Consider the following 22,732-nt stretch of genomic DNA (forward strand, 5'->3'; position numbering starts at 1 on the left):
AAAATTATTCATTATCAAAAAATAAAATAAGAAATAACAAATATTGCCTCGTTAAAAACCTCACCAAGAAAAACCCAATGGGAGAAAAACTTGGTAAAGAAAAAGAGTGCATAATGACAATTAATTTACCAATTACATTTTACAAAACAACTAATTGGGGGTGGTTCACTAGGACCTCCCTTTTTGTATCATTATATACAAAATTGAAACGATTCTACTAAAGTATTTAGCTAACTCGTATTAATCTTGATGCGCGATCGTTCCCAATCTCGAAGAAATGTGACGACTTAAATCTTTTTGGAGCAAGTTTATCCTCCTTTCCATGTAAAATCCTTCACTTGCCATAAGTTTGTTCGGATGAGACGGTGGAGACAGGAACAGCGAAAAACATCCAAGGCAAGTCTTGATAATACCGGAAAAACATTTTCTGGCTCTCCAATACTCTAAGATATCAAAGTGACCTGTTGAAAACATTTCGGGGGTTGCAAATATTGTTGAAGTTCATTACTCTGCGACTCCATGGGAGGACAGTATATTAGTTGTGTGTTGTTGTTGTGTTGTGGTGGTGGTGGTGGTGCTTGAAGGAAGGCTGCGGTGTGCTTCGGATTCGGGTCCTCTTCGGCCATTCAATGCATTCCAAGAGTATAAGTCTTCATTTGCTGTTTTTCTGCTACAACTTCTCCGGATATTTCGCTTCTTTGAGCTGCGGGTTCCCACCTGTTTATATTGGAAATATCTCGAAAAGACTATTTTTACCTCTCTATTGATTGACAAAATGATTCGGTTTGTAAATTTTCACAAATTGTCAAAAACCATTTAAACGTGCTAATTTAATTCTAAATCAAATATAGCACCTAAACAATAAAGAAAAGGAATGGGTTCCCAATATTCAAAAAAAAAATTCATTGCTCTATTGGTGCATTTAAAATCATTGTCTCTGTTTTTTGTAAATAACTCGGAAATTTTATAATTGTATGTATTACCAATGGACTAGTAGGATAATACACACAACCAGAAAGTTGTAAAGTGGATTGGTAAAAACATTTGAGAAAAGAGATGAAATACTTACTATCTTCCAATCATTCCTCAAATAATGAGGACATCTATTATTGCTACAAAAAACTAATTATATTAGGCATAAGGTAAACATAAATCAAGCATTAAATAAGTATTATTCATCTAACAGGCATATTCTATGCAAAGTCTCGCAGAGACATATTTGATTTATACAAGCTTCTTGAAATTAACATTTCTTTATTACTACCAGTAATCCAAGCTAAAGATTCCCTAATTCTATCAATATTTTTTAATGTGTTTCATAACACTTTTCACAATTAAATTATAACAGTGCATGCACAACGTTGGTGAAAAAACTTAAATTGTTATATAAAGGATAATTAGTTTGAAAAAAATCTATAGCTTTACATTTAGAACTTGCATTATAAAGTTAAACTTATCAATTATCAATAATATCATAATCTTCTAAACTTCAATATTTTATTATAGATTTCTAAACCACTATGTCCACATTATTAATCTAAACCTACTAAAAGATTATATTTAATATTAAATTTTATCAAAATAATGACTAGTAACATAAATATAATATTCGTTTTAGCTCTACCACTCCAAATATCGGCAGTTAGCGACACACTAATAGACAAGTATGAAATTATTTTTAATTCTAATTTCATTTTTTAAACAATTTATTAAATCATTTCTAGTTACAATTTTAGAAAACTTTTAAATCCTGGGAAAAAATGAATTCTGAACAAATCTTTCAAAATATTTATTTTCAGCCATATTAATAGTTGATCAGCTGCAGCAATATATAAGCTAACGTTCCCTATATACATCAGAATTATAACGCCAAGTGTACCCATATTAGTATTGAGTTGATTACTTCTCTATTTCCATGTGATTATAGTGTTTATTAGATGCCTTTTAAAGTACTAGTACCATTACTGAATCAACTTTATAAACATTTGCACAATTTTGCATCTGCTTTCTTGACTTGAACGCCATTTTCTGTCTCGTAAAACTTGTCGAAATGCGCCAAAACGTCTGATGTGGTCTGTCTTCGCTTTCGACAGCAGTTGATGATCGCCGCCTCAGTGAGATGAATGTGGACGAGGACAACGATTACGAGGACGACTTCTAGAACCACCGGGAGTTTGAATCGACGGCATATTTTGGGTGTATCGGATCTGAGACTGGGAGGGGCAGTGGAACTATTTGAATCTTCTGCATCATAGTAAATCAGCGGGACTAGGACTAGGATAGTAGTTTTCTTCATTATTGAAATTGAGGTGAGAGAAATATCTATCCATTGTGTTGAAAAAAAAAATTGATGTAGAAGAAATAAAATTAAAGAAAGAGAATTGGAATATGGAAATTGGAATTTGGGAAAATGGAAATATGATGAAATTGCAAAAACTAAAAAAATTAAAATAGAGCAAATTGATAACAAAAAAGTAGAGATAATGAATAATTGAGGAGAAATAGAGATTAGAGAATATGAGAGAGAATGAGAGATTTGAGTTGTTGAGAAAAAATATAGAGTTTAGGGCCAATTATAGAAAAAATGGGGAAAGAAAATGACGAAAAAAGACCCCTCCAACGGCTATAAAACGGCTATATTTTAAGGGTTAAAGTTGTAATTTAAAAACTAAATTAATTTTGCATTTTTTTTTAATTTTTTTGGCCAACCCGACGAGTTGGCTGTTGCCAAGCGGGTGGGCCGTTGGCAACAGCCAACCCGCTGCAACCGTCGGGTTGCGGTCCTCCTGCAGAGAGGACAAAAATAGCAACCCACGGGTGGGGGTTGCCATTTTGCAACCGGCCCGCCGGGGGTTGCTGGCGGGTTGGGCTCAACCCGGCCGCCATTAAGGCGGGCGGCTGAACCCTCTTATTACAGGCCGGGTTAGGGTTGACCCGCCTAACCCGGCCCCATTTTTTCCACCTCGATTCGTAGCATTATTGCTATGTATTTGTAGACATGTGTACGATAAATTCCTTTGAACTCAGTAATGGGCAAAAAGCATCTTCGATGTATTTCGTCCGAAATCTCTTCAACAAATCTTTTGATCAATATTATTATGTAATAGTCATCAACTTATATTTAGATCTCAACAAATTTTTCAGTTTTTAGTTTTTTTTTTTTGGGGGGGGGGATAATTTTTTATTTGGATTATGGTGTACTTATTCTGGGTTTTGAACTTCTTTGATGCAGTTGGTTTTTTTTATCAATATTTTGTAATTGCAGGTAATTTTGGCTTCACAGAAAAAAATACTGTGAATATGACACTACAACGCGACGCGATGTACGCATGTCCTTATCAACAAATATCTATCTTTTTGCACAAATATAATTGTTTCAAGAAGTAACAGATCTTACACATAATTGTTTGATATTGAATAATATTATATGCACTAATTTAATATAACATTTAAAATTAAATTTTTCTAAAAAAAAAATTTCAAATTTCATATTAGTTTGATTAACAAATGGTAATATCAACATTATTCTGATATTTTAGCTTTTAATCTTTTTTTTCCCGTAACACAATGAAATCATCAAAACTCAACAAACTCAAGTGAAGCCAGCATCACCAAGCAAGAATACTAACCTAATATCAATTAATATACTTGCATTTGCATTATCTTTTCAACAGCTAAAAATTTGAACGGAGACGGAGACCTAAAACAACCAAGCTAGTAACCGTAAGAAAAATTATTGTTTAGAATTGAAAAAAAAAAAAAACTTTAGAAAAAGCTCTTAAACGTAAATAAATCAAATCAACTGGCTGAACACGTGCCCTTATAGAAGCATTAATCATTCTACCAAACAATTAGTGGCCAGTCGTAAGTTGGCCTTTTTGTCATACAAGCCAGCCAAAACATCCGTTTTGAAACATTATAGTTAACTGAAAGATGAACAAAAATTGAACTAATAGAAGGATTTCAAGAGATGATAGTGATTATCGGAGTCTTCGTTTTCCTTACGGCAAGCAACCTCTAGAATAACGCCGATTAAGCTAACTTTTTGATTTATACAAAGAACGGCATCGTTTAGCTTCAGAAACCTAGAGTCGTCTCATCGTCCATCCTTTCGCGTCTATTGAAAACTAGGGTTTGGGGAGAGGTTTTGGGGGACAATAAAGGAGAGCTTTGGCTTGTGTAAATAAAAGAGCATTCGAAATTTTGAATTAAAATATAAACCGGAAATCAGTTCCCTCAGGTTATCCAAATTCAATCGCCCCTTCAGGTTTTTGAAATATATTTTATTACTATTTATTTGTGATTCCAAAATAATTTAAACTACAAAATAGGATTTAGAAATTATGTAACAATAATAAACTTAAATATTCATAAACAATATGTGGTTGTCAAATTCACATCGATTATGAGAGAGGGTTAGTCGCTTATATAGCACAAAAAACACTAACCACCCAAAGGGGCATTTAAGACAAAATTGTGCTGCCCTAAAACCCACCAAAGCGGATAATACCTTTACGAACCCACTACATGTATTTGGATCTAGCTATATCAGCAAATATATGGATGGAAATAGATCCTAAATACATTTGGGAACAAGTTTTGTGGCGGTCCGCCCAATACACTCACAATATCCATACATTCACGAGACTAAGTTGTCCTTTAAGGACATGTTTGAACAACGAACATAGCATAGCATTAAAAACCATTGAATAGACTAAAATGCATATGTGGTTGGTGACAAAATTGTATAGAATTAAATAATTACAAATCTAAAAATAATGCAATATACTCCACTTTAAATAATGATAGTAAAACAATTGCATTAGTTGTAATGTTACTTAACATTAATTTAAAAAAAAAATATGTCAATTAATTAATATGTATAAATTTAAATATACACTAATGATCAAACTATGGTCGATGTGGTCAATGGTCTTAACTACTATTTGACTGACATTAACCACAACCCGTTTCAATTTAACTTTTTTAGTTAAATGATAATTGAAAATCTAATTAGTTTTAAAAAGTAAATTTTATTAGAAAAAAATATTATACAATGTAATTCATACACTAATATAGGACAGTAAAAAAAATAAAATACAATGTTTACTACTCAAATCATACAACATTTAGCATGGACATTATATAATACAATGTAATTTATGTATGCTATGCAATTTACCAACACTATGCTATGTTGCATACAAAACATATTTAAGACTACATGGTTCGACTAATTCCCGACACAATAATAGGATAATCCATTTATAACATGTCTCGATATGCTTTAAATAATAGTTATTCTTATTATATTTTAATTGTCTTTTTTATTATCTATTTAATCTAATAATGAATTACTAATCTCTAGATCAAATTTTTTGTCCTTAAAACTAAGATCACGACAAGTTCAAAAGCAAAATACCAAAAGAGTGTGGTGACATACTTAAAAGTTAACAATGTATCCATTAGAGAGACGAGAAAAAAAAATGAAGGGGTGAAAGGTTAAGTTTTGACAAAGGGGGTGTAATAAAGAATCAAGATTTACTTTCAGATTTAATTTTTGCTTAAAACCCTAGATAAAACCCAGTCCATCGTCTTCAAAGTTCAGGTGCCCACATAAGCTTCAGGTCAGCTTCTTCTTCTACACTCGCCAAAACAATGTCAGCGACGAGGTTATTCCTCTTACACAACCTTTCACGTCGAACCCCTAACCATAAATCCTCTCCCTAATCCCTCACGTACCTCGCCCAACGTTCAATTCTCCTCGCTCCGGTTTCGCCCGTAAAGTTCCTCCGTGGCGGTGGATGCTGTCAGGGAGTAACACAGATTCCGCCAGTTGAGTGAGAGAGCTCGATCCATTGCTTCCAAGGCCGCTTCAAACCCTGTCCAGCAAAGAAACAAGGCAATTTTGTTAAGGAATGAACTATTACAGGATGTGAATGAATAAAGAGGCGATTGATGTGTCTCAAGTAAGTCACATTGAAAATTTATTACTCTCTTATTCAATGAATCTCTATCTTGCCCAATGATTTTTAGGCGAGAACGAAAAAACATCTTCCTAGAATTGATATGAATCTGACAGTTTCTAGAGGGAAAATTAGACCTCACAGCTCATGATTGAACCTAGAAGAGATACTAAAGTATAAATGTTAGTTTGAGAAAATCTGACAAAGTATTTCCTTCGTTTGGGAAGCACTCTTTGATTTTGGCAATTGAGGGAACCAAACTGTCTAGTGGATGCATCAAGTTAAATATTGGATTTTTGGGCTTAGATGTTTTGAGGATTTTTTTCAAAAGGTTTTAGGCTTCCAAGTGCAAGCATGGAGATTGAATTTTGATGGCTGACACTGATGGCATAATAGAAGGGTTAGACATCTTGAGACTAGTTGTTAATGGACAGTTGTTAATGGGTAATCATATGGCTTCAGGGCTTTTGCTGCAGTCCTAACACTTTTGTATCTATCATACTTCATTGCCTTGTAATTTTTTGAAGGTTTGAAAGTTAACATTAATTACAATACTTTATGACTTGAAGGACTACGTAACAACCTAATTCAGTGTCGTTGACTGGACTTTAATCCATTGGTTTATGACACAAAAAAGTAAAAATAAATAGATGAACCATATTTGTTAAGACTCAACATGGAAATTTTGCATTAGGGTGTTTTTAGATTGAATCAAGTTCCCAGAATCTATGGTTTAAGGATAAACTAATTCAAAGCAAACATTCAAAAAAATTGACTCTCTTTCACTTCTGTTTGCAGATACAATTTCTATAACTTCGCTAGAAATTAATATGTCTAAAGTGTAAGGAGAGGTCCTAAAAGTGTTCGTGGTGGTGACATTGAAATGAAGGATGGAGACTGGATCTGCTCTGAGTGAGTGTGCAATCATCTCTAGCTCCATATTTTTTTTTAATTGGAAACTGAAATTTGTCGAAGAAGAAAATGAGATGCAAAATTGGACCAGTTGTCCACAAATAAATAAATAAATAAATCCCTTGGGGGACAGACTATTAAAATATTGAATGTTGCTCACTGTCCATTCACATTGGGTTTTAGGTCTCAGGAGTTTTTGTGTTCAAAAGATAATTTTATCACCTTGCGGTCGGAATATATTTATTTATCTATCTATTTTTTTATGAGAAACAAAAATATTCGTTCATATATCCCTTGATTCAGTGGCCATTGAGTTGTAGGGGGTCATTTGGTTATGTTGGTGAAAACTTATCTGGTTAATTCTTTAAATTGTGTCACAAGCAGTTATAATGTGGCCCTTCCTCCTCTCCTAAATAGTGCTGACATGATATATAAATCCTGTTGATTTTATGCTTTACTTTAGTATGTGGTAAACACTTGAGCTCGTAGTGCGTTGTATTTATCTCGGATGTGATGATGTTCTAATCCAACAAATTATGGACAAGAACCCCTGACGCCCCCTCTTTTTATATGTTATAATAAGTTATTTGCATACCAACTTGTCACTCTTTTCCTGTCCTTTCACTGGTGCACTTTGTATTGCAGATGCAATTTCATGCATTTTCTAGAAGTATGCGGTGACTAAAGTGCAGAGCATGTGGGTCCAAAGAGGCTTGTCGTGGGACAGGGTGGTAGAAGTGAAGAAAGGAGATTGGAACTGCCTCAGTAAGTGTTTGGTAGTTCTTTTTAATAAACAAGCTATCCTTTACAAATATTTGCGCAGCTTCTGTATTATTATTTTGGCTAGGAGCTACATTATGTCCTTTTGGCATGGGAGCTTCTACAAAATATCTATTGTTAATTCTTTTAAATTGTGCTCAAAAGCAGTTATAATGCGGCCGTTCACCTCCTTCCTAAATAGTGCTGACACGATATTATAAACCTGTTCCGATTTTAGCTTATACTTTTAGTATGTGGTAATACACTCATGCTCTGTAGTGTGTGGTATTTATCTCGGATGTGATGATGTCTCAATCCAACAAATTATGACAAGCAACCCCTGACGACCCCCCCCTTTTATATGTTATAATAAGTTATTGCATACCACGTGCACTCTTTTTCCGTCCTTTCACTGTTTGCACTTGTATTGTAGATGCAATTTCATGAATTTTTCTAAAATACGCGATGCCTAAAGTGCAAAGCAGGGGGTCCAAAGAGGCTTGTGTGACGAGGTAGAAGTGAGGAAGGGAGAGTGGAAACTGCCCTCGGTAAGTGTTTGGTAGTTCTTTTCAATAACAAGCTATCCTCTACAAATATTTGCTCAAGCTTCGTATTATCATTTGGATGGGAGCTACATATTGTCAATTAACTGTTCTAATTGTAACCTGGCTGTCGTCAAGGACCAAAAATATATCTAGTGCTGACTTTCATTCTGATGTTTAGTCTATCTCTAGGATTGGTGACTTAGCATGAGCTTTTAGGTTTCCTTATTATTGATTAATGTTCATCTGTAAATTGAGTCTACTCTCAGTAATTGGCATCTATGTGCTTGCAGGTGCTTTTTCATGAACTTTGCTCGCAATAAAAATGTTGCGTTGCCGTGAGCAACGGCTAATAGAATGCTATATCATGAGAGTGGGACGTCCCTCGTGAGTCTCTACCAATTCTCCATGGCGAGGTTGTCTCAAGGTTTAGCGGTAAGTTTACTAACACCAGTTGCATTCTGTTTCAACAGGGTGTGATTTCTTAAATTTAGCAAGAATGAAGTCTGCCTAAAGGTAAGTCTGGGCGCCCTAAAGAAGCTGCAACAGAGTATGAAGGCAGGATGGAGGAGACCTGTACTAAAAGATGCATCGCGAACGCCTGTTAATCACACATGTAGACGATTAGGTGGCTGTCACTGCCTTACATTTACCGAACTCATGGTTACATGGGACTTTAATATCGCCCATGGCTAGTATTCTACAAAAGATTGGATGGTGAATCTTTCTACTACCGTTCCAAAAGCTTGCTATGGCTATTACGAGGGCTAACAATTAGTGATGTATAGAATAGAAACTGGTATTCCATTATTGTCATCAACATCATCGTTTACATAAAATGGAGGAATGATCTAATGTTTTGTCTACAATTTAGGACTATATTTGTATGAAATTTTGGTGGTTTGTTGCTAGTAAGGTGAGAAATGTGTTCTCCTTTACCTTTCACAGTACTTAATTCATGGCAATTCAACTAGAAAAGGCTACATGTGTGTCAAGAAAATGGAAAGCAAAAAGGGGTTTGAGATGATATTTGTGGGATTGAAAAAAAGAGATTTGTTTCTCTCTTTACATTGATACAAGTTGAACGTTTGATGACAATAGGATCGATATTATATGTGAAAACGCACAAACTTCAATCAAATTCGATTCTCACCGGACTATTATATTTCTTGATTTGGCTTAGGTTGGCTAAATTTTTTTTGGGATATCTGGAATATTGGACCAGTTTATAATTTTATTTGTATTTTAATTAATCTGTGAGGTTTTTAACACCATACAAGATGAATTTGTCAAATAAGTCGTAAATGATAAATAATCATTAGTCCAACTCTAATAGAGGATCTTTGGATAATTATTGAAATGGTTAAAATCTTACTATCTGGCAGCAACCTAAGTGATTTGACCTAAGTCAGTTCAAATTTTCTGAACCTAATTTAAACTTTAATTAAATTTGTTATTTTAGTTTAATACAAATTAAAATAATTTAATACCTTTTAAATAATATTTAAATTATTATTTTCAAATGGGGGAGAAAGACTTATACATACCCAAGATTATCGTAACGACAGTTGGTACCCAAAAGGTTTTGAAAGACAAATAGGTACTTTTGTCATGTCTGTTAGTGATTTCTGTTTATTACTGTTTATTAAAAGTGAAAAGACTAAAATACCCTTAAAAGTTTAAATTTTAGTTTTTTTATAAATTTAAAAATTTCAAAAAAACCCCTAAGTTTACAAATTCATAAAACCCCAATATAAAGTTTTATAAATAACAAAAACACCCCCACCGGCAAGTGCCAGATTCCGGCCACCAGCCGGAATCTGGCCGGAAAGTTTGCGTTACGACACGACCCGTCGGATCTGTGTCGTAACGCGTCGATCTGGCCTTTTCCGGCCGACCGTGGCTGATCTGGCCGGAAAAGGCCAGATCTACGGCTAGATCTGGCCGGAAAAGGCAGATCTACGGCTAGATCGGCCGCGAAAAGGCCAGATCTACGGCTAGATCTGGCCGTCGACGCCGCAAAACTCATCTGCGGTCGACGGCCAATCTGGCATAGATCTGCCTTTTCCGGCCGAGAGTGGCGGTCGTGCTGTGAAAAGGCCACATCGGCACTTTACGACACGATCCGATGGGGCTGTGTCGTAATGGATCAGTTTTCCGGCCAGATTCCGGCGATGGTGGCCGGAATCTGGCATTGGGTGGTGGGGGTGTTTTTGTCATTAACAAACTTTTTATATATGGGGGTGTTTAAAAATTAGCAAAACAGGGGGTTTTTTAGAAATTTTTAAATTTATAAAAAACAACAAAATTGAAACTTTGAAGGGCATTTTAGTCTTTTCACTATTAATAAACAAAAATCACTAACAGAAATGACGGAAGGTACTTATTTGTCGTTTTAAACCTTTTGGGTACCAACTGTTATTATAGTAAATTTTGGGTATTACAAGTCGTTCGCCCTTCAAATGGGTATAAATAAGGAGTTCCTATACCATACCGAACCTTGCACACGCTTGAATAAATGTATTCCAAGCTGAACCGGCGGTCCGGTTACATGTGTCTCCATTTAATTGGTTCCCACTCTAAAAGCCCCTAACCCCAGTAATAAAAAAAATCTCAGAACGACATAAATTCTTTGAATTTGCAAATCTAGATATCTAAAGATCTTTCCGTTTTTCTTAGCTTGAAAATGGCGGCGATCCGTAGAGCCTCCAATCTACTTCGTTTTGCTTTCCAGAACACTCGCTTCAACTACCACTTCTTTCCTCGGTGGCCAACCGTCCACCGTCGCTTTCTCTCAAGGGCGGCATCAGTGCCAATTGCGGTTCGTACGTCGCCTCTCGCTGGAGCCGTCTCTCTCGGCTTGCCGGAGCGCTCGCTGCGGGCGGCATCGCTGTCGTTTCAAGAGGTCCATGCTAAGGAACCGCCGCCGGCTGATTTGGTTCCTGAGGATGTGTTCTTTATCAGTATGAGGCTTGCCTTTTGCAACAAAGTTAAAGGTTTGTTCCTTTTTTGCTTTGTAATTGGTGCTTTTATTCTGTTATTAATTTGCTACTTCAATCAACTTTTGAATCTATCATTGCAAAAGAATTGAAAAGTTAGTTTGAATGTGTAGTTTGTTGCTGAAGAGTATAGAAGAGCATTAAACAAGTTTTTGTGTTACTGTTTTATAAGGTTGAAGTTTGGCAGGAAGTTACTGGCTCTGCACTCTAAATATTTAGTATGACCGCAGTTTCAAATCTCAGTGCGTCCATTAATAAAATCCATCATTCAAACATTTTTTTTTTATTTTAAAATAATGAATTGGCGGTGGGTAGGTGGAGAGAGAACAATAAATGTGGGTGATGGGATGTTATTGGATTGGTATGAGATGAAATATGTGCATGCTGGGTCTACTGAAGATTTTTTCCTTGAATGATTAGTTTCTTTTATTTTCAGCATCTCTCATTAAGAAACTTTAGTTTGTGAGTGTAAGATGATTATGTGGTTTTACTAGTGAATTGTGTACTTATCAGGATCATTGACTGTTTAATTCATGAAGATTTATTGAAAATTTAATAAGCTGGTATGTCTTCTATTTGATTTGTTTAATTTCTTGCGATTAAGGTTCTTGGAAAAAGTTCTTATCTAGTGTTACTCTTTTATTCTTGTTTTGCTCTTCGCTATAGTTGTTTACAATGCATCACATTTTTTTTTTTTTTGGGTATTCAGCTTTCCTGGACTATTATGATATCCATATAAAGTTGTGGAAGTCAATACTTAGTAAGAAAGAGATCAAGTGGTCCGATTTATAAAAGGTAACCACTGATGGGGATGGAGAACAGCTGGTTGACTCATCAGGTTATCTTATTTTTTATTTAAAATGGATTGTGTTAATTCTTGGTTTGAAATTTTGAATTAAATTGTAGAATCCTGAAGCATTGTCCAAGCTACATTCCTTCTGATTTCATTAATGTTGCTGTGGTGTGTGCAGTATAATTGATAAGTTGGGCCACAAGATAATTCCTGAGAAAATGGCGGATCCTTTGAAGATGATGAAGAGACAAAGGGCGCGGTATGGATATATTCCATAATGCTAATTTTTTCCGCATCTGTTGCTTACATTTCTTGTACTGCGCTTGCATTCAAGAAAACTTAAGTGCATAGGGTATTGGTGTGTGATATAATGAGAAGGCTTAGAGATTGAATGATATGAATTGGGGGAGCTTGAAATACTATACAATGGCAGAATTGTAGAGGTGGATTGCTGATTTTGGGTACATTTGATTGAATAACTGATGGTTAGTAAGTAGGATTATATTAACAGAGTCACAGAGAGTCTTTGAAAAGGGATCAGTTTAAGGTTTGGTTTGTAAAGGTTGATGCCTTGTCTGTTTTTGTGTTCTGTGTAGGTTTCAGATATATTGGACCTCCTGGAAAAACATATTTTCAAGTGAACTCATATTATCCAAATGACATATTAAATTGAAAAAAAATGCTATCTAAGTCTACAAATTGGTTCACAATGTGATTTTTACATGTTCAGCTTATAAAACAATTTAGGTTTAATACATTGTGTGATGCATTTAAGCTCACATATTGTAAATTTGGTTTGTAATTATTTGAGCTTAGACTTTGGAGATTTGTAAAGAAATGTAATTCAATTTATAACATTATATAATATTATTACATATTTGAGATTTCTATTTACTTGTAATATATTAATTTAGCCTTCATGGTGTGTAGATGGGTTGATAATCACTGGGTGCATGTCTTATCCCCAAATATATACCGTATACTTCTGTGAGCGCTTGAGTCCTTTGACTATATAACAAGCAATGGTAAGATTATTTCTGAGAATGTATTTGTAGACATTTACTATTAAATTTTCATTTGAACCTCAGTAATGGGCAAAAAAGCATTCTTAATGTATTTCCATCCGAAATCTCTTCAACAAATCTTTTGATCAAATTATTTTTATTTGTAATAGGTCATAACTTATATTTAGATTCAACTAATTTCTTCAGTGTTTTTTTTTGGGATAATTTTTTTATTTGGTTATGGTGTACTTATTCGGGTTTTGAACTTCTTGGGTGTTGGTTTTTTTTTTAATCATATTTTGTAATTGCAGGTAATTTTGGCTTCACAGAAAAAATTACTGTGAAATATGCTGGAGCTGCAGCAATGTATTTGTGTCCAAGAAATTGAAAAAGAAGTTAACATTACTGATGAACGTGCTGCACTGTATGAAGCTGCAGAAACCTGGGGGGAGCTCTAGATGGTAGGGACTTTCTTGGTATGTGTTCGATATTGTTTCTGTCATCAATTTTCAGCATAAATAGTTAGTAATTGGTTATTATCATGTATTCACCAATATCATAATTTTTAAAAACTAAGCAACTATGACAATTGTAGTTCACTTATCCTGAAAATCCACTATTTAAGCCAAGCTATCACTTTAAATGGTAAATGTTTAGAACATTAATTTAACATATAAAATAAGTTTTTTAATGCATGGCAAGAGCATTTTCTTTTGTTGTTTCTGTTACCCACAGAAAGAGGGGAAAGGAAAAAAAGAAAAAGAAAAAATGAAGCAAATGCCTTGAGGAGACTTGCAATGGCATAAACTCGCACTTCTTTGTAGTAGCCTTCACGATACTAATGTATTTCGAGTTTCTTCTTATGACAGGAGGTTCGAAGCCTAATTTAGCTGACTTGCTGTATTGAGTATTTAAGACCAATTCGTCACCTAAGGTCTGGTAGAGACATGGGGGAGCACACTCGAATCGGGTGGGTACACTAGAATGGAGAACGTTGTGGGAGAGTCTTCAAGAATTAAGGCCTAGACTGGATTTCCTTACCATTCTTTTGGAGCATTTAGTTCATCGCTTTTGCGCTAAAATATCTGTGCCTCTGCAAGAAGCGAAACAGACCATCATAAGTAACATTTTTTATCCTTTCGTTTTGCGATAAATGATTATAATTTATGCGTTATACTGTATTGCACTTCATCGTTTCTAGACTAAAGTTTTGGTCATCATTAGTCGATTAAACGAAGAACACTACACTTAATGTGGATTGTATAAAATTTCAGCCAAGAGTTGTTTTGGATCAATATTGTTTACTTTGTATTATGAAGAGAGTTTCTGTGAAGCATTTAGTACAGGGTAATTTGTAGTGAGATCCTGAAGTTTGGAAGAGGGCGGTATACGTATACGGTATACGACATATTAGCTTTGAGTATGGTAGGTTCTTATAATATAAAATTGGGTTTGATTAATACTTCCACAAACTTGAAGGGAAGTCTTTGCGGAGTACTCTTTTATTAATGTTCCAAATCTTACCACTTAATAATACTATGGATCCTTTGTTATGATACTTCTAAAGAGAAAATAATCTAACAAAATAAACATTATAATCAAACATTTTCTTGGATAAGAGTTTATAGAAAAAATCCATTCAGGTTTGATTCCCTATTCGAACATCTGCGATTTAAATAGGGTTATGGTGTTGGATTATTGTAGTAGTCTCTCTTTGGATTAGTGAAAAGTTGACGGACTTCTTGATTAAAAAAAAAAAAAAAAAAAAAAAATATCATGAATATAAAATTCTACCGAAAAAGAGCAAAAGATCGATAAATTAATAAATGGACCTATCATATGAACTTTTTCACATTTCAAAACTTAGAAAAAATAACCGACAATTATAAATCCGAATTTTTTATATTATAATATATAAAGCAATTAATTCAATTGCCTATAACTAAAAGCTCCCGTTGAAATTTAAAAAAATAAAAAATAAAACCTATTTATTTTTTTACATTAATAATATTTTAAATAATAATAAAACTATCAAAATTTACATGGTCAGTATAGAATAAAAATCACAAAAGAGGGGAATAGATTAGTCGAAATAGTACAGGGACCCTAATGTAATTATTCGTACAATAAAACTCGGAGCTTCCGTCTTCGAAAAAAATCCTTTTTAGGTTTCGGTAACCTAGTCGTTACTGAACCAAAACCCAAACTCAACTCAAAAACTCGACATATCCAAAATTTCTGTTCTTCATCGGCGATTCATCTTCGGTTCACTTCAGCCATGGCTCTCACACCATAATCTCTGGTTTTACTTGGCCTCGGACTCGCGGAATTCTCTCTCACAAAAAAGTCAAAAAGAACATTAAAGAAGACTTCGGAGCCTTCGTTGAGAAGCTTCAGCTTCTCCTCCGCCTCAGCCTGCTCCTCCCAAGGCTCATCCTCTCACTTCTCTCACCTTCGCCTTCTCCGAGTGTGTACGCTCTCTCGCTCGCTGTCTGGCTCGAAATAATGATGATATTTATGTTTTTTGTTGTGTTTATTAATGTGTGTTGTTTAATAGATTTGATATCGAGGGTTATGTGACCGGTTTCGGCCATTCAGTGGGCGACTACAAGGGGTGCAGCTTCTAGAACGGCGACGGTGGTTTCGACTCTTGTGGAAGGAGGTGCCACTTGCGTTGGTAAAACGGTCGTGGATGAACTGGCTTATAGGTTTGTAATTTTTGTTTTTGCTTCTGTATTTGAGTGAGAAATTTATTATCAAGTTCATGAGAAATGGCCAAAAATAGTATTGAAGTACTGAAATCTCGACATTTTGCTTTTAATGTAGATTTTGCATCATTGAAGATTGAAAAGTCCAGTTTTTGGTTTAGAAGTCATATGATTAAGAAAAAGAAAAAAAAGAACTTAGTCATGGTGACATTAAGCCATTGAAGAGACATATATATCATTACTTACTGATTATCCTACTTTGGTGGGTGAATGTTGGATTTTTTAATATCTGTTCTTATTCTCGATGTGATGTGTAAATTTTTGTATCGTTTGGTTTACGTTGGTTATGGATTGTTTTTGGGTGCTTTATTTTCAGTATCAATGGAGTGAACAAGTATTGGGACACCAACTAATCCTGCCGCACATGCTCGAGTACCTGGTGGATCATGTAGTGGGGCTGCTGTGGCGTGGCAGCTAATCTTGTTGACTTCTCTTTGGGTGAGTTTCTTTTTGTGATCTTTTGTAACTTATTACCTCTTACTTTCCCTAGCATGAACTGATTGATTGAAATACGATGGATTAAATTATTGTGGTCAAGAACGTGTTTGTTGTCTTAAAATTTCTCACAATAATTCCTCAAAATTTTGGTATATGCAAGCATCTCGGCCTATATACAGTAATAATGTCAAAGATTCAATAATATATTTCTATATCTATAATCGTGTTGATGTTAATTTTTTTTTTTTTTTTTTTTTTTTTTTTTTTTGTGTGTGTGTGTGTGTTTCTCAGAGAAGGATAAATTTGGATCTATTGCATGTAATTATGGAAAGTCTTAATTTTTTGTGTATTCATATGATATTGAGTGCTACATGCTCTATATTTAATGAGAATTGTGCTAGTATGTTTTGGTTTTGACTTTTTTCTATTGTTTATTTAATATTTATATTAAACAGTGTGTTAAATTTAGGAGAGTGATTCTTATGTACACTTATGGCAGGTATCGATACTGTTGGTGGTGTGAGAGTTCCTGCCTCATTTTGTGGAATTATAGGGTTTCGATCCTCTCATGGGGCTGTTTCTCATGTGGAACGATGCCTGTTTCAAAAAGCCTCGACACATTGGTATGTATTGATCAATTACATGACTCTAAGAAAAAAAAATGATATGACCATTTGCAACTTTATTCCCAAATGAATCTCGTCTCATGTTTGTGTTTTTGTTTGAGATAATAGGTTCATATCCTTTGTTGTTACCTATAATATTGTAAGCATTGTGGATGTTTTGGTTGTCATTGGCATGCTAAACAAGTTAAGATCTTTATAATATGTATGATAATTTCCAGTGTGGATATCTAATTTTTTAAAGTTACTCTCTTGATTACGTGCGTTCGTTACCTGAAAGAATATGACTTTGCAGTTTTCAATGTGAGAAAGTTTGACTGAAATTTGTCTTTTAGTGTTTATTATGCCAGCTATTGCCATTTTCTTAAAATACGAACCTCATTAATTGACATCGATTAACAATTATTTGGCATTAATAAACGCTAAAAGACAAAATTTTAGTCAAATTTTCTCACATCGAAGATTTCAAAATTTTGTCCTAAAGTTACTAACGCTTCACACACACACACACACACTCACACATACACTAAAGTAGAAAAAATAAAGTGGTTAAAATAGATAAGAGGATATTAAGGGGGCTAATATGAAACTATACTACTTTTTATGGCTCACAACAATGAGGTGCAACTTGTATTGAAAAGGACCAATTAAGAAGCCTTGTTACTTAAGGAAAACATGCGTAATATACAAAGGAAAGGGTCATATATATAAGCAATTAATGTTTCATTAGTTATTAAATAATGTACATTTTAATACCTATAAAGAGAACATTTAATGTTCATCATTAACTTGATAAGCCTTCTAAGAGTTGTGCTTAGTTGTTAGAAGGCTAACAGATGTACTTGAAGACTTATCAAGTTAATGATGAAGATTAAATTTTTTCTTTACAATTGTTAAAATGTATATTATTTTAATGGCCAATGAGAGGTAAGCTTATAAACATGCCATATTTATAAAAATGTGTGTGTGTGTGTATAGATGTGCAATGTTAGATGAAGTAGGAAAAAAATGGCAAGATCATCTTTGGCAACCAATTGCATTAATTAGGGGAAATTTTAATGCAATAGACGCTCTTGGCCATTTATTTCATCTATTGTTAGCATTACACAATCCATATTTAAACTTTATATCTCATCTTCATTTTTGTGTTTTTGGGAATGAGTATTTGAGTTAATTGTCTTGGTGTTCCCTGTTAGTTCTTCGTAAGCTATGTGGTTTTTTGGGTTGTTTTGGACATCCAAAAATGAAATGAGATCTTTATTCTTATATGAAATTTTCAGATGTGGATATATTCACATTTTGAAAATACTCGATTATGGTGCTAGTTAACATTAAAGATTATTTTAGTATTGATGTGAGAAAGATGATTGAAATTTTGTCTTTTAGATAGTTGGTGCAAACTAATTGTTAGTGAGGTCAATTAAGTTTTTATTTTAAGAAAATGGTGATGACTTATGTGTATATCGGTATTTTTTTAAAATACAAAGCTTATGAGTGGGCTTCGAGAACAATTAGTTACATCAACTAATATAAAAGACAAAATTTCAATCAAACTTTCTATATTATATATATATATATAATATATAATAATATATATATATATACGCAAGATTGGATATGAATTTAAATCTAGATGGTAATGCCAGTATTGGATGAATAAATGTGTACGATCATCTATGTAAAACAAAAGAAGTAAGTCAATTGTAAAAAAGAAAAAATTTTTATGCAATTGATTATCTTGGCCATTTCTTCTGTGGTCAGCATTACATAATTGGATTTAAATTATATATAATTTCTTATGAAATTCAGACCCGTTTATTGCCCCCTAGTAATGATTCAAACCAAAACTTTGGCAATTTGATGGGAAGTCTAACCGAAATTTGTCCTTTGTGCCAGTTGGTGCCAACTACCATGATTGGGTCATTGATCTTGTGGTTGTACTTCATTAATGTGATATAAGTTCATGAATATATTCCACATTCATGATAAGTTATCGTGACTAAAAGAACCTAAAATTCAAGATCGGCTAACATTAAGTAAAAATTTAAGTTTGTATTGTGCTATGTTGCTCATTTGTGGCCCTCCGACCGATACTTTAGTCTTTACCCATGAGTTTGGAATTGAAAACTTCAAAGCTTATGTGTCATTTTTGTACCAGTTGCAGTGCTGTGTGCATGGTGTAATTGTAGCCAGTGTCCTATTAAAATTTCATTACCTTTTGACTTGTGAAATCATGTGCAGGATGGTTTGCTAGGGATCCTAATATTCTTCGCCGTTGTGCCATGTGCTGCGCAGCTTCCTATGGAATTCAACGTAGTCCCAGGCCAATTACAAGCTGATGATTGTTTTGAACTGCCAAAAATTCCTGTGGACAGGATGTTCAGGTGGTAACAAAGTCAACTGAGAAGCTTTTCGGAAGTAAGATTTTTCTGTTTCATGCTGAAGCTGCAAGTTCTTTTCGCGGAGCTTTCTTTTAGCTTTTCTCTTTTCAATTTTTACTTTTGTTCTTTGTCATTTCTCTGAATATATATTTATTAATTTTCTTCAGGACAAGTGTTGAAACATGAAAATCTTGGGCAGTATTTATCTTCTAACGTTCCAAGCTTGAAATTGTTCATTAAACAAAAGGTGAAGTTAAAACTTCTTCAATAAGGGTGCTTGCGAACCTTATGCGGTTTTATTCAAAGGTGAGCTTTCTTGTTTAGTGATATGAATATTGTTAGAATCTGCTAGACTTCTCCTCTATAGCATTTTGTCTGTGGTGCATGATGCTATGTGCAAAATCTGCTTGTGTGGCATGATTTGAAAAAAATACAATTTAGTGGTTTTACCTCACATTTGCAAATTGCCTCTGATGATTATGTAATTTCTTATTTGTTTTTACCATTTGTTGGTTTGATAGCAGGCTTAGTTTTCTCTTCTCCATGCTGAAATGATTAGTTAGTTCTGGTATATGGTTACCTGGGATTTTGACTCCCATTGCATATGGAGTTGTGCAGTGGGAGATTCTGGGAAGTTTTGCCGTCATTTATTCAATTTCTTGGGAAGTACTCATTTAATTTCTTATTAAGGAAACGTGATTTTGAAGTTTGGTTGACTGATTACTATTGATGGGGGCACAAATTATTAAAAAGTGGATGATGCATGTGTTGAAGTATAACACAGGAAAGCTTTAAACTGAGATGAAAGGATCATTCTTGCTGAATTAGTGGTCCACTGTTGTCAATTTGATATAAGCCAGTGAAGTGGATATGTTTTTGTTCCACTCGTGGATTCTATTCTTTACAGTGCACTATGTGCAAAATAAATTTAATGTGCTTATTGGATTTTATTCCATTGCATCCTCTAATAACTGAAATCCATGTCCGTGCAGTTTATTCTGTGAAGTCAACTGCTGTTTAGTTTAGAGCTGAAAAAGGGGATTGAGTATTTAATACATCATTTGTTGGTTGGCTGCCAAATTTGGCCTTCTCCAGAGCTAGTTGACGGGATTTTGTGCTAAGGAGGGGCTGATTAAATCTTTTTTATGCCCATATTCATTTGTTGCAGTCAAAACTGCTAATGTTAAGGTCACTCAAGTGATCAAATTTTGTTGTCCTACTCTAACCAAAATGTGTCTTTCTCCTACTAGGTCAGGAATACACAATATTGCGCATGTGCTTCAAAGTATTTATTTGGGTAGATTTGATGCTTTGTTGTCTTCACTAAGTAATGGGTTAACTAAGGGTGCCTCTCTTTTAAATGCAGACACGAGTTCAAATATAATCATGAGGAATGGATTAACTCAGAAAAGCCTACTCTAGATCCTGCCATCTCAGCACAAATAGACATGCTGGAAACATCGGACACAGAGATAGAAAACTGCAAATCTGTTAGGAACGAAATGCGTTTTGCTATTAATTCTCTTTTGCAGGTATTGCTTTTGGCTAAATTTTGTATACATATTTTTTATGTATAAAAAACAATGACAATTATTATATTATTATAGCTTTTGGTGTGAATGATCATGTTTTCTGTATTTACCTAATATTTCTGGGATTGATTGGCTTTGTACTCTTAAAAACTGTTTGCTTCTTTCATCTTTCTCCATTTGTAAATACAAAAAGAAAATATCAGGTCTTTAAGGGTGGGAAGTAAGCTAAGTCTTTTTTTGTTGATGGTTTTGAAAAAGGGGAAAGGAGGAATGAACATTGGTGGGAAGTAATCGGAAAAGGGTATCAGAAGAATTAACTTGAAACCTCTTTTCAGATTTGCCTTAAGCCAATTTATAGAAAAGTGCTAGCAACTCTTTTCCTCACTCTTTACTTCCTCTTGACATGTACAAAGACAAAGAAATTTGCGGTTGGTAGTATGTAAAAAGTTGTGGCTTTGTCTTTTCTCCTTTCAGTCTCCGCTGTGCGAATGTACCATACTTACCTACACGTCGTTTTATTAGTCATTTTAAGTTCTACCATAAGAAAGAGATCTTTATGTGTTTCATTGTTTATTGTCGGGTTTAGAGTCCTAATTTGTTGTCTTTCTGCTAATAGATAAGGTGGTGCTATTTTGATTTCTATATCTAATGCTGCTGCACTACTTGTGATGTGGTATTTGTTAGGATGATAGAATACTTGTGATCCCAACCACTGTTATCCTCCTCCAAAACTTGGTGGGAAAGAGTTACATCAGAGGATTATCAGAACTCTGCATTCAGTCTACTGAGTATTGCGAGTTTATCAGGTGCTGTCAGGTGAAATATTCTCTCAATTGACTGACCTACAGTTTCATTGGTTGGATGGAACAAAATCAAATTGCATTGTCAGTTTAGGTTTACTTATTTATGATGAAAGTGATGCAATTTTTATTTAACTTTTTCTCTTCATTTTTCAGGTCACGTGCCACTTGGATACCATGACAACTGTCTATTTCAGTTTCCTTTTGCCAAGCATGGGGGTGATCGCTTTTTGCGGATACTCTGCAGAATATGTTCAAGTCTCTACAAGAGCAGGTTGATGTTGTAGCTACATCCAAATCTCAAGTAATGCTATCAGCAAGGAACAATCTGCAGAGATTGCTAAAAAAAGTATATTATCATATTTATTTTACTGTGTTTTCATTTTTGCATGTGCAAATTTTTCAGACTTTGGAGTTAAAGTTAACAATTGTTACAAATAGACCATAATGAGATGTATGCTTACTGTGTGCTATCAAGACAATAAATAGAGGACATAACTTGGTCTTTTCAATCCTAACAAATATGTGATTCTCTCTTGAATATGTTAGTGGAATGGTAGAACTATCTGGGGGAATAAATTCATCATATTATGGTATTGTTAGTCAAGGTCATTACCAGCATCAGGTTCGGTCTTGGTGTTGTGGTGTATAAATATATTTCGCTTTGATATATTAGGAATGAAGCCTCTGAAATCTCCAAACTAAGAACAAGTTTTTAATCATTGTCTGGATTATGTGCATTCTCTTTTTTTTCTTCATATCAGTATGCTGAATTATGCTGTTACATTGCTAAATTTGGTTTGGTGAATTGACTAAGCAAGAGCATATTCACTTCACAAATCATTCTCAATTATTCTCTGAATTTGACTTAGGGCAACCAACATATAAAAGAAAACAATGGCAGAAGGCTATGGCTTTATACAGAAGGATCAAAATAATGGAAATAACGAACGTATTACAGTAACAGATCTGCAGCATATCTTGAGGTGGGAGGTATTGTTTATTATTGGTAGTTAATTCCCTATTTTAATATATTGCAATATGGTTTGTTAAATTTCATTTTTTCTCTCAGTTTCCTTCAAGCTGAAGCAGATTGTACGAACGCTATAAAGCTTGACAAAAGGTGACTATATCTCATAAAGCAAATTCTTTTAGTTTGCAATTTGGTAGTTCTACTCTTTGGGCTAGGTGATGGTCTTCAGGTCTCGGACCAGG

General features: G+C 34.2%; 3 protein-coding genes across 3 annotated transcripts in view; 2 read left to right on the forward strand and 1 right to left on the reverse strand.

Moving 5' to 3' along the window:
• Positions 1-22,732, reverse strand: part of LOC116140458 (protection of telomeres protein 1b-like) — a 93,795-nt gene that overhangs the window by 65,914 nt on the left and 5,149 nt on the right. The gene's annotated exons all lie outside the window — the stretch shown is intronic.
• LOC116140460 (E3 SUMO-protein ligase RanBP2-like) overlaps positions 1-22,732 on the forward strand; it is a 68,417-nt gene that overhangs the window by 32,181 nt on the left and 13,504 nt on the right. The gene's annotated exons all lie outside the window — the stretch shown is intronic.
• On the forward strand, positions 10,866-21,958 carry LOC116140535 (translocon at the outer membrane of chloroplasts 64-like). The gene is made up of 9 exons (XM_031426159.1): positions 10,866-11,175; positions 16,681-16,804; positions 19,046-19,049; positions 19,180-19,255; positions 20,354-20,435; positions 20,552-20,717; positions 21,402-21,533; positions 21,674-21,791; positions 21,924-21,958. The coding sequence occupies exons 1-9, from the start codon at positions 10,866-10,868 to the stop codon at positions 21,956-21,958; spliced, it is 1,047 nt and encodes a 348-aa protein (XP_031282019.1).

Source organism: Pistacia vera, unplaced genomic scaffold (genome assembly GCF_008641045.1).
Source record: "Pistacia vera cultivar Batoury unplaced genomic scaffold, PisVer_v2 Contig373, whole genome shotgun sequence".
Taxonomy (NCBI): Eukaryota; Viridiplantae; Streptophyta; class Magnoliopsida; order Sapindales; family Anacardiaceae; genus Pistacia; species Pistacia vera.